The following is a 17,019-nucleotide window of genomic DNA, read 5'->3' as shown; positions in this document are numbered from 1 at the left end:
AATGGTCTTCATTAAACATCTTCAAGCATACAGCCAAGTTCAGAGAACACCTGATGAGACTAGGTGACTGTCAGCCCTGTAGACCATCTTTCTCTTTGGATCATCAGGGCTGTCACTTTTAGTGCATAGGCCTGCTGTGGGGAAAATGGGAGGGGTTGCATGGAGTGGGTAGAAGTATATACTGTAGCCACAACAACATTCTTTCCTCTGGGAATCAAGGACGTTCAGCCTGCACCCGGAGAGGCGTGACTGGGAAATATCTCCAGTTGGGACGGTGGATTGATTGGACCATGTGATGGGCATGTTGGTGCAGGGGAAGGGACTTCGACTTACCTTTGGGTGTGGAAAACCCAGGGGCTTTCAGATTCGGGTTTTCCCAGATGTGCCAATATGACACCTCTAATAAAATGGAACTTTGAGGGAATGCCTGCCTTGGAGCCTTATTCGGTTGGGGGTGTTACTTGGAACCCTGACATTGATCACTTTGTCATCCAAAACGTAGAGGAGGGAACTAGAGAGTCAGCTATACTGGACTTCAGTCTTACCAGACATCTCTTGCTAACAGAGATGAAATAACAGAAGGGGTTGAAGTTATGGGAACTTTGGGAGAGAGTTACCACATAATGCAGGCACAAGTAAGTGAACAAAGTCAAACTAATGTCTTAGACTTTGAGAGAGCTGACTTCAACAACTAAAAGAGAGTTTAAGAAAGATTCCATGCATGGAAATCCTAAAGGATCAGTGATGGTTTTCAAGAAGAGATTGAACAACTATTTGCTTGGAATGGTATAAGGCAGTGTTGGCAAACCTTTTCGGCACCGAGTGCCGAAATGGGGCCACGCGCACATGCGTGCGCTTGTCAGAAATCTGAAGAGCAGCCACCTGATGCACATGCGCATGCCGGGAAGATGATCTTCCAGTTTCTGGTGCATGCATGCGCCCCGGCCACCTGGTCTTCCGGTTTCTGGTGTGCATAGGCATGTGAAGACCAGCTGGCCAGGGCGCATGTATGCACCGGAAACTGGAAGATCATCTTCCCAGTGCATGCATGTGCACCAGACAGCTGCTCTTCCAGTTTCTGGCACTCCCATGTGTGTGAAGACCAGCTGCTGGCACGCCGGAACCTGGAAGAGCAATGGGCAATGGCTTGTGTGCCTGGAGAGATTGCACTGTGTGCCACTTCCGGCACGCATGCCATAGGTTCACCATCATGGGTATAAGATCTCCTGCTCAAGACAAGACACTGTTTGGTAAGGTATAAATGGTGTAAAACCCCCGAGAAAAGCATTTGACAATGTTTACTTTTATGACATCTCTATAAAGTCTTTAATTTTTTTTCATTCTAGTGTTTTTAATCCATTAAAAAGCATCAATAAATGGGAAAGTATGGCAATACTCTCGTATTGAAATATATTCTCGGGAATGCATTTTAACTGTTTAGTTTCATGACCTTGAATCAAAAGTCTGGATCCATCTGATAATTTCAAATTGTGAGCCACATTTTGCATGGAATGTTTTCCACCCTAGAACTTTGAATAAAACATATATCAAACTTTTATACATCACTGAGACACATGTGAACTCTGACAACATTCAGTAGCAAACAAAATAGTAATAAAAAATTCAGAAAACTCTAGAAAGGAAGCAAACAATCATAGTACTCCGTGTTTGTTAGCCTGGGTATAGGATTTAGCATGTTCTGTAAGCAGTATTTTTTTTTATTTTTTATTTTTTTGGTAGAATACAGGATGGAGAGTCAAGTTGATAATTGAACAATTAACTTGGAATAGGATTTGCTTAAAAATCTTTTGGGGAACAAAAACAATAGCTATCTGATTAACACTTTCATAGAACAGACTACTAAGCAATGTTCTGAAGTAGGAAGTAAAGACAATAGCAAGTTTAAAAACATTTTCATTGGGGAATGAAACATTCTTGTGTTTCAAAGTAAATTAACTTGTAATCTAGCTAATTTTGCTCTTGTGAAAATAGCATATTGATTTGATGGCTAAAAATCATAAATTTCTGTTTTCAGATAATCAAGGATGTATAAACGTGTTGCAACTTTAGACAAAAGGTTTCATACATCTCTGTTACAAATATCCTAAATTTTCTATAGGTGCGGATGATTATGAAATATCTTTGATTTTTGTTAGTTCGGAGAACAGAAGAATATTCAACAAGACATTCTATTTTCATCGTATTAAAAGCTCCTCTCGTGTCACTCATGGATTTGATTTTTTAATGTGTGTTATTTTCTTTCCATTTCAGATTGTTTTTGAAGGCATCCGTGGCCGAGGCATTGAAGGAGACATTGCTATCGATGATATCTCAATTGTGGAAGGAGAATGCACAAAATCGGATTATGTAAACAACCGTACGTGGGCTTGTTAACCTCTCCCAATCTAGTGTATGGTTTTACTTTCAAGCTGAAGGAAATGAATTCTTGGGCTGTACAAAGCTTCAAAAGAGTTTTGAGCAATAGCAATAGCATTTAGACTTATATACTGCTTCACAGTGCTTTACAGCCCTCTCTAAGCCATTTACAGAGTCAGCATATTGCCCCCCAACGATCTGGGTCCTCATTTTACTGACCTTGGAAGGATGGAAGTCTGAGTCAACCTTGAGCTGGTCAGGATCGAACTGCTGGCAGTTGGCAGAATTAGCCTGCAATACTGCATTCTAACTACTGCGGCATCACGGCTCTCAAAGCAATGCTTTGAGGACACACCTTTAGTTCATGAAGCAGGGCAATTCCTGACTTGTCATGAGTGAAGCAAGACTTTTGCACTGTTTCACAATCACCAAAAGATAGCACGCCATGTCCCCATGCATACCAGTTTCTGGAATGAATTGGGCAGCCTAATTGGAAAGGTGACTAACTGCTGTCTTTCCTCCTTTTCCTTGTTTTGTTTAGATATACCTTCAGAAGCAGTCAGGACACTGCCCCATATACGGAGTTTCCCCGTTTTTCTTCTTGTGTCTGTCTTAATTCATCAGAGGTGACCTTATTCCGGCAGAGGCTACAACACAGATGTACCACCCACTGGCATGAAGAAAAGGGAACATTTTTAAAACAAACAAACAAACAAAAAACTACCAAAGATTCCTCCACTGACTGATGACTGACTCAAATAAAGATTTTTTTAAAAAAGTATGCATATATATATATATATATATATATATATATATATATGCGCACCTTGGGGGTTTATTAAAAAAACAAAAGGAATGAACAAACAAGCAACTGCAGGTAAATAAATGTACCATTCTGGACGTGAAGGAGAGAGGCCTTCAGGTGCTCTTGTGGTGAAGGAGTAACAAACGAACAACAGGAGAATCAAATGACACCAACACACACACACACACCTACCCCCACACACCCCAACCATTAATTGGGAGAACTCTTGTCAAAAGAGCTATAGAATTTCTTGTCAAAGCACAAAGTCATGGCTTGTTTTGTTTCAAAGACTAGTTTGCTTGTTGCCATGGAACCTTAACGGCCTGCCCCAAAAGAGATTTCATAAAAGAAGAGAGCAAGAGCGAGCATGGAGGAGAGAGAAAAAAAATCCCTTCACCTCACTGTCAAACAGGGTATGAGAGGAGCTGGCATTTCCCCCACCTTCACCTTCCACACTAGGTTTTTTTAAGCGTCGAGTTCAATCCAGCGGCAGGCAGGAAGCAACCCAAGGCACCGGAGTGGTTGAAGACATTCTGCTGAAGTTCCTCATGGCAATTGCTAGAAACTATACGTGGTCTCTGCTTTGCATGTGTTCTGCTAAGTTCAGGACATATTTATGGTGACAAGAGCAACGCTGGCTAGTCTAGAGTTTGCTTGCGTGGCCACTTAAGCATACCTGACACTCTCCCCTGTGGTCTTCTGAACCCCAGCCCACTTGCCCTGGCCCTGCTCCTCCCACATCCCACTCCCAGTGAACATCGTTTGTCCTCATCCGGGGACAAAAAAACCAAACTACCATCTTTTTTCTAAAATGCCATGGAAACCAAGTGCCTTCAATGATAACAAGCCTGAGAAAATGGGGTAGGGGGAACATACACACACATGTGCACATGCAAAAAAAAAAAAATTGTTCCAGCAGACAGATGCTTGTATAGCTCCAGTGAGGTTTGCAGTTCCATAAAAGAAAAATCATCCTCTTTTTTTCTAAAGCAAAGTAGTAGAGCAAAGCTACCAACAGAGGAAGAACTTAAAGACACAGGAAAGCTACTTCTAGAGATGGATTGACTTGAACAAACGGCATCAAGTCCTTCTGAGTTTCAGCTCTTTCATCACAAAGCTGTCGCCAAAGTTATGGCTCTTGGGTCATCTGATGCAGAGGAAGTGGCTTCAGTTGCAACTTGGGAAATGGATCGGTCTGTATTTTTCAAGTTTCAAAGGGGGGTACATTCGTGCCAGAAGGAGAAGGAGGAGGAGAAGGAGGCAACAATACTTGGCAATGGTGAATTTCAATGCAGAAACACCGGCGTGCATGTGCGCACAGTTTTTCCATAGTCCGACCTCTGCTCAAAACGAGATTGATCAAGAAAGGTCACAGCGCATATAGGAAAAGTTAAAAAAAAAAAAAAGGAGAGACTCTCTACGGCAAAAGGCAGGCCAGCTGATCTGGTTTCATTTCCAATCACGGAGAAGATAAGGCCTCTGCCCTTTCATCAGACTCTGTGCAAATTGTGAAATATTATTTTATTATTTTAGCAAAATTTAAAAAAAAATCACTTTTACAAAAAAATAAAAATAAATAAAACCTGTAAAAAATATTTTCAGCTACCTGGCTCCATCCCATACCTATCTCTTTAGCCAATTTTCCAATACACTGTAAATTTCCCTTTCTATGAGTTGGTAATGAAAATTTGAAAATCTTTTTTCCGTAAATTATCTCAGCTTTTAACTTCATTAAAAAAAAGAGAGAGTTTTGTCTAAGCAAGAGTTATTATTATAATTATTATGGTTATTATATGTTCTTTCAATACCCTAGGATGAAAAAAGGGGAAAAAAACTTATATGCAAATAATTCGGATATTAAAAGAAAACAAAAGTATAACATTTGAAGAATATTAATATTAAAAAAGCACAAAGAAATGCAGTAAAAATGATGAGGCTTGGTTTTTTTAAAAAAAAATCTGTAGAAAAAAAGTTTGTGCTGATGATTCAGTAATTCAACTGAAAAAAGATAATTTTACAACTATGTTCAATAAAGCTTATTTCCAGGTAAGGCATGGTAAGTGGTGTTTGTGTTTGTTGAATGCTTCAGATACTCAGCAGTCATCGTGTAGTTTGCTTCTGTTATGTTAGATCAAATATTTCAATTATTGAAAAGTATTTAAAAGGGTCCATTTGTCAGATGATTGGATTCTACCAGTGGGCAAATTCCTTACTTCCCTCACCCTGAAATCCTGCATGTTCTCTTCAAATCATCTGTATGAAATTGCAAAATGGAAGAAAAAACATATTTTGGAAATAGAGTTTAGATGTAATGAGGATAGTCTATTGTGTGATAGAGCATAGAATCCATGAAGATCATAATATAGCCTGAAAGTAAAAAAAAAAAAAAAAAACACTATTTTTTAGCATCCCATTTCCATAATACCTTTCCAAAAATCCATGCCTACCAGCGCAAGACTGTCATCGTTTAAACTGATCACTACTGTCCTATCTATTAATGCTAATACGTTTGCTGAAGATTAGCAGATTCAGGTTCATAAAAATGTTAAAGATACTGGAAGAAGAAAAAAATGTAAAAAAACCAGCTCAGTGGCATGGAATGGTGGCTGGCTTAAGTAGGAAAAAAGTAATTAGCTGTAATTTGATGCTCAGTACACGGGGAACTGTGAAATAATCAGTTTAAAAGGCAATGTCATGTAATAACCAGCATTTTATGTCCAACTAACATTAGGCTCTAATTGATTGATTGAGTGATGGATTAGTGATTGATTGATTGATTGGGTCTGTGCCATCAAGTCAATGTCAGCTCTTAACAACCACATTGATTGTCAACCTCACAAGTAGATAGGAAATATGACAAGATGAATTAATTATACTTTATTGTAAGGCTACATTAACAGAATCTTGCAAGTTTGAAAGTACACATTTCTTACCATCTCTTTTTAACACTTGATAAGTTCAGGAGGATCCTTTCTAAGTTTCTTTTTCTGCCTGTTACCCAGTTGTAGGCTCCTCACTCTTATATCTGATCATTCCAAGGCATCAACTTTTGCCCCATCTTCCAAGGTCATTCTTACATTCCATTACATTGCTAGACTTTCACTAGGATGATTTGTACCAAATTTGGCCCTTCATGTCTTCCAGTGGTGCACCATTGATCCTGTCAATTCCCTTGAAATACCTTATGCCACCAGACTCCAAATTTTGGGCTTAGACAACTTAGAACTACACCGACTTCAGTCTGACCTAAGCATAGTACATAAAATTATCTGCCACAATGTTCTTCCTGTCAACGACTACTTCAGCCTCAACCACAACAATACACGAGCAAATAATAGATACAAACTCAAAGTAAACCACTCCAAACTTGATTGCAGAAAATACGACTTCAGTAACAGAGTGGTCTATGCCTGGAATGCACTACCAGACTCTGGTTTCTTCCCGAAACCCACAAAACTTTAACCTTAAACTGTCTACTGTTGACCTCACCCCATTCCTAAGAGGTCTGTAAGGGGCGTGCATAAATGCACCAGCATGCCTACCATCCCTCTCATAATATTACTTCTTACTTACTCTTTTCATGTATTCAAATTATGTTTATACTTTTACCTGTTATCTTATATATACTTGACAAAATAAATAAATTAAATAAATAAATAAAATATAGGCTTATCCCGAGACCTAGGCCTTCATATAATGTATCCAAAATATAATTTGAGCCTGTTCATTTGTGCCCCAAGTGAGAACTTTGGATTGATTTGTTGGGTTTGGTTTAGTTTAGCTTTGTTTCATTTTGTTTCATTCATTATTTATTTATTATTTATTATTTGCTACCTAGGCTATTTTCAGATGTCTTCTCCAACACAAAAAGTATACAAACATCAACATCTTTATATCCTATTTCCTCAAAGACAGTAGACAGCTTCTACTGTCACAGGGAAAACCATTGCCTGCACAGTTGTGATCTTTCTTGATACAGACAGATCACAAAGTCTGAAAATATATACATACATACATACCAGTGGTGGGTTGCTCCTGGTTCGCACCGGTTCACCAGTAAAATTTGTAGTAGTTCGGAGAACCGGTAATAACATTGGCTGGCCATGCCCCTGAACTGGGCCTGGGCCTGGTCACCGCTCGCTTACCCCGCCCACCTCATCAGAGGCTTTTTTTTTAACTTTTAAAAGCATTTTCTACAACCTCTTCAGCAGAAAAAATGCTTTTAAAAGTTAAAAAAAAATGTCTGATGATCACGCGGCTCAGCTGGGATCGTCAGAGGCTTCTAAAAGCATTTTTTTTTTGCAACCTCTTAAGGTTGTAGAAAAAATGCTTTTAAAAGTAAAAAAAAAAAAGTTGGCCATGCCCACCCAGTCACATTACCCCCCCCAACAAGCCATGCTCACAAAATAAGCCACGCCCACAGAACCAGTAGTAAAAAAATTTAGAACCCACCCCTGATACATACGTATATATGTATGTATATATGTATATACACATACATATTTTAAGAGATTCATTGCTATCTTACCAAGGGCTATTTTGTGGTGTATCTTTTTTTTTTTACTCCTGGCTCCTATACTGTTAATAGACACCATCTACCATTTCAATGTCTTCATTGTCAGTTCTAAACCAGGTTGCTATTTACATGTCATCATTAATTTAATCGTCTTTGTATTATTAATCCTATTTTTTTCACTGTGATCCTTGCCTTTCATTACTAGAGCTTGCAGATTGATTGCATTTCTAGCTATTAATTTACATTTAATTCATGCAATTTAGATGCTGCCTGCCTCCAAATAACTGTGTGGCTCACAAAATAACAATAAAATACAACACAATTCAAAAACATCACCAGCAAAAAAGTAAAAGCAGATTTAAAAAAAAAAAACCAAAAGAAGAGAATATATGTAGATCAGGGATGAACTATGGAATCCTTGGTGTTCTCTGAGTTTGGTTGTTTGCTTGCAGAAATTTCATTACCCAATAAGATAACATCATCAATGCTAGCAACTCCACAGCCATTAGCACCAGTGAAGTTACCTAGATGGGTAATGAAATGTCTGCAAGCAAACAACCAAGCTCAGAAAGCACCAAGGACTGCATAATTTTTTTAAAAAAAGATGGCAAATCTGACCAACAGAACTCACAAGGTGATCCAACCACTTTAGTCCAAGGCTTGGGAGCAGAAACAGGTCTTCAAGATCCTTCAGAATGCTATCGGAATCAGAGTCACGTGAATTTCAAGGAGAGCTTCATTTCAGAAGATAGTTGCGGCAACAAAATAGCATCCTCAGTATAGCACAGGTTATTGGTGCTTATTTCTCCAATTTTAGAACGACACTCATTCTCTTCAAATCCAGCTCCTCTCAATTTTGCGTACAGGTTGAATAAATAAAGGGAGAATATATAGCTTTTCTCATTTGATCATTATGGCACCATTTTTTTCTCAGTAAAATGGTATTTATTTCACTTCAGGTCTTCCATGAAAATGGGGAAATAACATTGTTCCATATTGCTTTCATAACTAATTCCTTTCATTCATTATAAGAAATGCATTTACTTGCCCCTTTATTATAAATAGAAATTGATATGGAATGAATTGATTCTCAGAATTGTGCAGGTTGGATCATTCTTACATCCTTTATTCCAAGAAAACTCAGAAAAGTCAAATCAATGGATCTCAACCTTCTAAGCCATGATTTCACAGTTACAAGGCTAAGGCAGAGATATGGTACATAAGGAACTTTTTGCTCTTGATCAGTATCTCATCGTGGGCACTTTTAAGATGCATAGATTTCAATTTCCAGAATTCCTGGCTGGGGAACTCTGGGAGTTGAGATCCATGCATCTTAAGAGTTGCCAAGGTTGAAAAACATTGCTCTAGAATCTTCTAGCATTTGATGGGACACAATTCCTTGCCAGATTTGATAGATTATTTTTTCCGTCTCTTACTTAATTTACTGAATTTAGGAGTTTCAGTAATTAAGTCTGGCACACTCTGGTCAGAAATCTAGGCCACATACAGAAAGTCTTAAATCTTCTTTATGCTTCCAACTCCCATTTATTCACAAAATAATAACAGTAGTTACTAGTTTTCCTTTGCAGAATGTATTAAGCAATAGTTGAAGAATCATCTGTCAAGGATGTTTCACGATAAGTTCCTGCACTAGTCCAAAAATTGTTGACCAGCCTAACCCTAGCCTCCAGTCTAATATTGCTGTGTTTATGTTAAGGAGAGGAATTGGTAAGAGCATTGGATGGTTGAAAACATACTGCAAACTAAGCCTGGACTTGAGATGGGGACACATTTTTGATACAAGGTTAAACGAAAATAGGACAAATCATCCTAATTTGTCAATTCCATTCATAAAGGATGGAATAGTCATTGGGGTACTGAGCAATGAAGTTTAGGGTTTTTCAATCAGACAAGTGATGGGGAATGTTTAAGCAGCAGCATCAAACAGACATAGATAAGAGAGAGGGATGTGTAGCCTTTAGGTTATGACCATTAATTCAGCAAGCATTCAAAATTATGATGGTGCTGAACAAGGTTGATTTATGAGTGGTCCTCAAGGCTATGGTCTTCACAGCATCCCCACGTTCATGCAATGGTGAGTCAGGCATTTGGCAAGCTGCTCATGTTTCTGATGGTTGCAACATCCTGTAATTATATGACCACCATTTGCAAACTTCCCTGACAGCTCACAAGAAAAGTCAACGGGGAAGCTGACACAAGATCACAAGTCATTCTGGTAAACCATTCCTGTTTCCACAAGATGGTAGTTGGATAGATAGCTAGATGCTAATTAGTTAGCTAGTTAGATGGCTAGCTAGAAAGTTAGATAGCTAGACAGATAGATAATAAATAGGGTGTATGTGTGTGCGCGAATTTAAGTGGATTAAACCATATTGTTCATTGTTGAGTTATAGAAAATAGAAAATGCTTATTACAGAAGAACATTATGCAGTTTCAAATCACAGGATGCAATTATTTCTCCTGAAATTTCAAATGCAAGATGAATATGCTTCTAAGCACTTATCCAACTGTCTACACTCATGCAACATACTTAATTTGGTTACTGAATTAATCCACTTTTGATGTTTACATAGTACACTAATTTCTAAACAGACTTAACAGGCTGGGCTTGTATTTTATGCTAAGTGAAAAACCAAAACCTTGGGATTAAGAATAATTGACTTGTTATGCCATTAAAGTTATATTGAAGGCTTTAAGAGGAAAAAAGTATAGGGAGGAGATGGAGGAGGAGGAGGAGAGAAGGAGGAGGAGGAGGAGGAGGAGAAAAAGAAGAAGGAGGAGGAGGAGGAGGAGGAGGAGGAAGAGAAAAAGAAGAGGAAGAAGGAGAAGGAGGAGAAACAGAGGAAGAAAAAGAGGAGGAAGAGGAGGAGAAAAGGAGATGGAGGAGGAGGAGGAGAGAAGAAGGAGGAGGAGGAGAAAAAGAAGAAGAAGAGGAAGGAGGAGGAGGAGAAAAAGAAGAGGAAGGAGGAGAAGGAGGAGAAAAAGAAGAAGAAAAAGAGGAGGAGGAGGAGGAGGAGGAGGAGGAGGAGGAGGAGGAGAAAAGGAAGAGGAGGAGGTCTCTGGTGTTGATGTCTCTGCAGTATTCTAGAGCTTTCCTGGCTTTCTTCCAACGTCATAAAAGGACCATGACATTTTCCTTTCTGTTTGTCATCCCATGGAATTTAAATCAAGGGTGGTAAGCCTGGAAGGTTACAGATCACTGAAATGGTGATGGTTTAATAAAAGAACTCTTTCATCACCTTCTAATTAAGATAAGTGCAATAGCTCTCTCTATCCCATGCATGAGCATTTCATTGCAGATTTACTTTCCTGAAGTGGAGGGGGATGGAATAGAAGGCAAATTCTGTTCCATTGCACTGAATTAGATTGGCCCAAAACCACAGAGGAAAACGTTGGTGCAGCAGCGATCTGATTCCCCCAATTCAAGCAGTATTTGTATGAATATTATTTCATCAAAGTGTTCTGACCCAGCTCCCCAAACATGACAAACCCTCTGAAGTTAATTCAAAGATTCCTTTATTAGGAACGCCAGCAGCCCCAGACAAAAGTTTCTCTCTCAAAGCAGACTAACAAGTCTGTCTGGCCAGGAGATGAATAGTTGTCTGCCACAACTATTCACCTCCGCCTTTTATCCCCAGAGCTAGGATGGGGCTTCGCTAGCAGCGGTGGCTCTTCCTTCCCAAGGATTGGCCCACAGATTTCCACTGCTCTCCTCTCCTCTGCCTTCTGCGCATCCATGTGTCAGGCACTGGACCCAGCTGTTCCTCATCAGCCACCTCCAGACCTGGGGGCTGTTGACTCTCCATCTGAGGACTGACGGACGGCCCAGGCTCTGCCTCTCTCTCTCTCTCTCTCTCTCTCTCTCTCTCTCTCTCTCTCTCTCTCTCTCTCTCTGCTAGCTCCATTTCCTCTTCACCCCCAGAGCTCTCAGGTTGCCTTGATGCTGACCCTGACTCCCACGCTTCCTCCTCCTCTGATTTGGCTACTGGAGGGGCTGGCAGCCGGCAGCCGACAGGCCACAACACAAAGGGTGAGTTACCTGTGGACCAGGCAAATGGTGGGGGAGCAGGGGTCTGCAATAAAAATCATGGGATGGTGCTATGGTGACTTATAAAATGGTAGAAGAAAGCAACTGTGTTAAAATACTTCATTGAATGGAATTTCCAGCTCTAGAATGCCATTTTGGTTCTTTCTTCTACAGATCAGCAGGCAAGCAAGTTGTGGGCTGCTTCCCGCATCTGGAGCCTAACAATTCCATTATTTGACTTAAATTGTGTAATGTGGCGTGAGAAATGGGGCTGGATAAGGGAGGCCTCTGCTGTATAGCAGGAGGCTGGAATAGATTATCTCAGGGGGTGCTTCAAGGCCTCTAATCATCTGAGAAGCCAGAAAGTCATTATTGTCTGCCTCCAGGGTTTACTTGGCCCTGCCACATTAATTTGGCTCTGCAGGTTATGGGATGAAAATTCATCCAAGGACCAAATGGAAATCAGCAGCCTTGAGTTAAAATATTGCACACTATTGCTGGCCAATTAGCTTTTGTGAGTCCAGAATCTGACACACTGTGCTCATGTGGTGTGCTAGTCAAGCACTATCAGTGTTTCCTCTGAATGATCACTGTATATGCACTTTGCTATTATATTCTGCTTCATTTACACAATAATCCCCTGCAAGCAGATCTTCTCCCGTAACATCAATTAGGCGACATTGGAGGAGATGTTTTCAAACTTCGCTGAATAGAGGTCTAACTCAGGATGAAAGTCATTTTTTTATTATGGCACTGGGCCAGAAATGAGATTAGTTAAGACCCACAAACCAGTCCCTTTCTTTTTTATTTGGTGGTAAGAACATCTCTTGATGCAAGATCCCAAAAGGATGTCCTATTTCAGCTACTAGAGGTGAAATTGTGGATGTGCATAAGGTATCTCTTTTGAGAAAAGAGGGGTCAGATCTGCCATCACACCACTTCATCCCTGCTTCACTTTGATGGCAGCCTGCCATAAAATGGGGTGGGAGGAGGATGCATGGAGGAGAGATGACAGGAACCAGAAGTGCCAACCAGAGACAACAGTTTTTTATTTATTTATTTATTTATTTATTTATTTATTTATTTATTTATTTATTTAATCTAATTTTTATACCGCCTTTCTCCCAAAGGACTCAGGGCGATGCACAGCCAAAGATAAAACAAACACATATATAACATTTAAAAGCAATTTAAAAACATATTAAATAATTTGGCCCCAACATCATTAAAAAACAAAAGCAACCCATTAAAATTAATGTTTAGGCCAGACCAGCTTGTTGGAACAATAACGTCTTGAGGGCACGGCGTAAGGTGCGTAGGTCAGGGATCATCCATATCTCCGGGGGCAATTCAATCCAGAGGGCGGGTACCCCCACAGAGAAGACGCTCCCCCTGGGGGTCGCCAGTCGACATTGTTTGACCGACGGTACCTTGAGGAGTCCCTCTCTTGGGAGCGTACTGGCCGTTGGGAGGCTATCGGTAGCAGAAGGCGATCTTCTAAGTACCCAGGTCCTAAGCCATGGAGCGCTCTAAAGATGGTAACCAACACCTTGAATCGCACCTGGAAGACCACTGGGAGTCAGTGCAGCTCGAGCAGGAGAGGTGTTACATGGGAGCGCTGTGTCGCTCCCATAATCACCCGCGTGGCCGCATTCTGGACCAGTTGGAGCCTCCAGGTGCTCTTCAAGGGGAGCCCCATGTAGAGAGCATTACAGTAGTCCAGACGGGAAATGACGAGGGCATGAGTGACCATGCACAAGGAGGTCACTCTCAATCCAGAAAGGGACGCAACTGGTGAATCAGGCAAACCTGATAAAAAGCCCCACTGGCCACAGCTGTCACATGATCTTCTAGAGACAGCCACGCATCCAGGAGGACACCCAAGTTGCGAGCCCTCTCTGAGGGGGCCAAGATCTCACCCCCAATAGTCAGCGATGGAACCAGCTGGCTATAACGGGATGCTGGAAACCACAGCCACTCGGTCTTGGAGGGGTTAAATGATCCAAGGACACAGGCATGGGAACAGAATGTGAATGCCCCCCAAAGAGGTGCCAAACTGTTACCAAAGCAACTAATTTGAACTTTATTGGACACTAGTAAGATGACCAAGGGGGTGGGCCCGGGAGAAGGGAATAGCATCAGCTTTATGTGGGAATCTTCAGATCTAACTTTCCTATGCTGTAACCACTTGGCTTTAGTAAAAGTATATCTTTCTCTATACATGGAGTCAAGGGTCTTTCTTTCCTAAATGCCCAACCTGGGACAGGTCTGGCAGGAGGCTTCTGAACAGATTCATCATCTTTCTTTTCTTTTCTTTTCCTTTCACTTTTTATTTTTTAAAAAAAATATTTTTTATTGAATATTTTACATTTTTAAAACCAAAAGCATAATAGAAAAAGACAAAAAGAAAGAAGAAAAAAAAGAACATACACATACACCAAACGGTAAAATACAAAACATAAATAACAACATGATATAATATTTTACAACTTTCTGCATCGACAATTATCTTTACTTTTAAATTCAATCTTCCTAATCATTCTCTTATTCTTGTGTAACCATATTGAGCATTCTTATAAACTAAATTGCTATATATACTTACATCCTATTTATTAACATAGTCAATATTTTATCCTTTCCAGTATTCAATACTCTTAGATTCCAATTAATCAAATTTCAATTTACAGTTTTATTTCTTGTTTTGATTTCTATTTTCTAGCCACGTATAGAATCTATTCCTTTATATAGAATCTACACTTTATAGTAGTCCAAATCATCTCTTTCTTTAATCTCCATTGTCATTTTATCCATTTCCGCACATTCGAGGATCTTTTTCATTGGGTGGTGTATTGATCTGTTTCCACATTTGCATCAGAGCAATTCTGGCCACCGTTAGTATATGAAATGTTATGTAGTACAAACTTTTCTCCATTTTCTTATCAATCATTCCAGGGGTGAAATGTAAAATTTGTTACTACCGGTTCTGTGGGCATGGCTTGGTGGGGGGGTAATATGACTGGGTGGGCATGGCCAACTTTTTAAAAAATTTTTTAACTTTTCAAAGCATTTTTTCTACAAATGCAAAAAAAAATGCTTTGAAAAGCCTCTGCCGATCAGGAACACAGCTGGGATCGTCAGAGCCTTTTCAAAGCATTTTTTTAACCACCTCTTCTGCTGAAGAGGTTGCAGAAAAAAATGCTTTAAAAGTCTCTCTGATGATCCCAGCTGAGTTGCCTGATCATTTTAAAAATGCTTTCAAAAGTCTCTCCAATGATCAGGCAACTCAGCTGGGATCGTCAGAGAGACTTTTAAAGCATTTTTTTAACCACATCTTCCCCGGAAGAGGTTGCAGAAAAAAAATGCTTTGAAAAGCCTCTGAGATCCCAGCTGAGCCGTGCGATCATCAGAGGCTTTTTTTTTTACTTTTAAAAGCATTTTTTCGATGGAAGAAGTTGTAGAAAAATGCTTTTAAAAGTAAAAAAAAAAGCCTCTGATGATTGTGCGGCTCAGCTGGACATGGGGGGTGGGACGCAGGGATTTTTGCTACCGGTTCTCCGAACCACCTGCCGCCATCACTACCGGATCGGGTGATCCGGTCTGAACTGGGAGCATTTCACCCCTGAATTATTCCTAGAAGAAACAACTCCGGTTTAAAATCAATCTTTTGGAGTGTAATCTCTTCTAGCCACCTTTTTATACCGAAATTTTTTATACTGAAATTTTATAACACTGGGGCACATCCACCACATGTGGTAGTAGGTTCCTAACTTATGGCCATTTTTTAATTTTTTTCTTTTGATAACTTTATTCATAATAAACTTAGTGGTAAGTGCATTAAGTCAGTATGTACATAAGCAAAGTCATGCACTTAGGCAGGAAAAGCCAAAACATAGGTACAGATTAGGCAGTGCCTTGTTCAACAGACAGTAGCAATTTTGAGAGGGATTTACTTGTCCTACCTAGTGGACCATCATTTAAGTATGAGCCAGCACTGTGCTGCAACTGCCAAACCCCCCCCCCCAAAAAACTCCAAAGACACTGTGGGCTTAGGCTGCATCAACAGAGGGATATCATCAAGATTATGAGAAGTGATTACTGCTTTATATCACACTACCAAGCTCTTAGGTGGAATACTGTGCGTAGTTCTGATCACCATAATTCAGAAAAGATGCTGATGCAACATGTGCAGAGAAGAGCAACAAAGATGATAAAAGGTCTGGAGGTTAGATTGCATGATGAATGATTGAGGGATCTAGATATGTCTAGCCCACAGGTGTCAAACTCACCACATCACATTGCCATCACATGACATATCACAACGTATCATTCGCACGGCTGGGGAGGGCCTGGCCTGTGCATGACTCATTCGGCCCACGGGTTGACAGTTTGACACCCCTGGTAGGCTATCAAAGAGTTAAGATTAGTGGGGATATGATAGCTATCTTCTAGTACTTGAAGGACTGTCACAGAGAAGAGAGGATTGACTTATTTTCCAAAGCACCTGAAAGCAGGACAAGAAGAAATGGGTGGAAGCCTGTTAAAGAGAAATCCAACCTAAAAATAAGGAGAAATTTTCTGACAGTGGAGAAAAAATAATCACTGGGATGCCTTGCCCCACAGAGTAACAGATGCTCCATCCCTGGAGGTTTTAAAAAATAGCCATTTGACCAGGATGATATAAATTATCCTAATTTGAGCAGGGGGTTCGTCCCTTCCAGTCCTATGAGTCTATGTTCTATGTCCCATAGTGGTATATATTTCTGATAGTATCATGTATCTTTTCATAAGCAAACAGAATTCCTCACCCTTGGGATTACTTAATAAATGAACAAGACAGGTCCAATTTATTGATATGCAAAGCAAAAATCTAAATAGAATTCTTCATTCCTGATCCCAGAACAACATACACAAGCCAATTGCTGTTCTGTGCCTATGTTTCAAGCAGGCTGATCCCTCACAGATGGGATGCTTCTGTAGCTTGTGCTGCAAGTGTTAACAACACCTAAGACTGCCATGTCAAACAGCTGCTTCATCTAATTCCACGATGGGAAGAGCTGCTGCTGTGTTGTGCACCGAGCAGTGTTAAAATGAGTAAATCTCTTGATAAAGATGGTTAGATGTTGAAAGAATTCACCGATGTGTTCAGCAATGACAATTCAAAGGAGCTAACCAATATGTGGTCCCAAAGGAAAACATTTTACCCTAAATCACCTCCTCTCCTATGGGTTTGGTCCATTTAGTATACTGGTAGAGAAGTATGGATAAAGCATAAAT

General features: G+C 40.1%; 1 protein-coding gene across 3 annotated transcripts in view; it reads left to right on the top strand.

The window, feature by feature from the left end:
• The window catches only part of MDGA2 (MAM domain containing glycosylphosphatidylinositol anchor 2), a 601,160-nt gene extending 598,051 nt beyond the window's left edge, over positions 1-3,109 (top strand). For all 3 annotated transcript variants that reach the window (XM_034433316.2, XM_034433314.2, XM_060693980.2), the window contains 2 exons: positions 2,272-2,377; positions 2,918-3,109. In XM_034433316.2, coding sequence (XP_034289207.2) covers positions 2,272-2,377; positions 2,918-3,006 — 195 coding nt within the window. In that variant the 3' untranslated portion in view covers positions 3,007-3,109. The remainder of the gene's footprint in view (positions 1-2,271; positions 2,378-2,917) is intronic.
• Positions 3,110-17,019: the final 13,910 nt, after the last annotated feature.

This window comes from Pantherophis guttatus, chromosome 1 (assembly GCF_059756535.1).
Source record: "Pantherophis guttatus breed Tessera chromosome 1, ASM5975653v1, whole genome shotgun sequence".
Taxonomy (NCBI): Eukaryota; Metazoa; Chordata; class Lepidosauria; order Squamata; family Colubridae; genus Pantherophis; species Pantherophis guttatus.
Note: the sequence above shows the minus strand (reverse complement) of the source record. Positions and strands in the feature narration are given on the sequence as shown.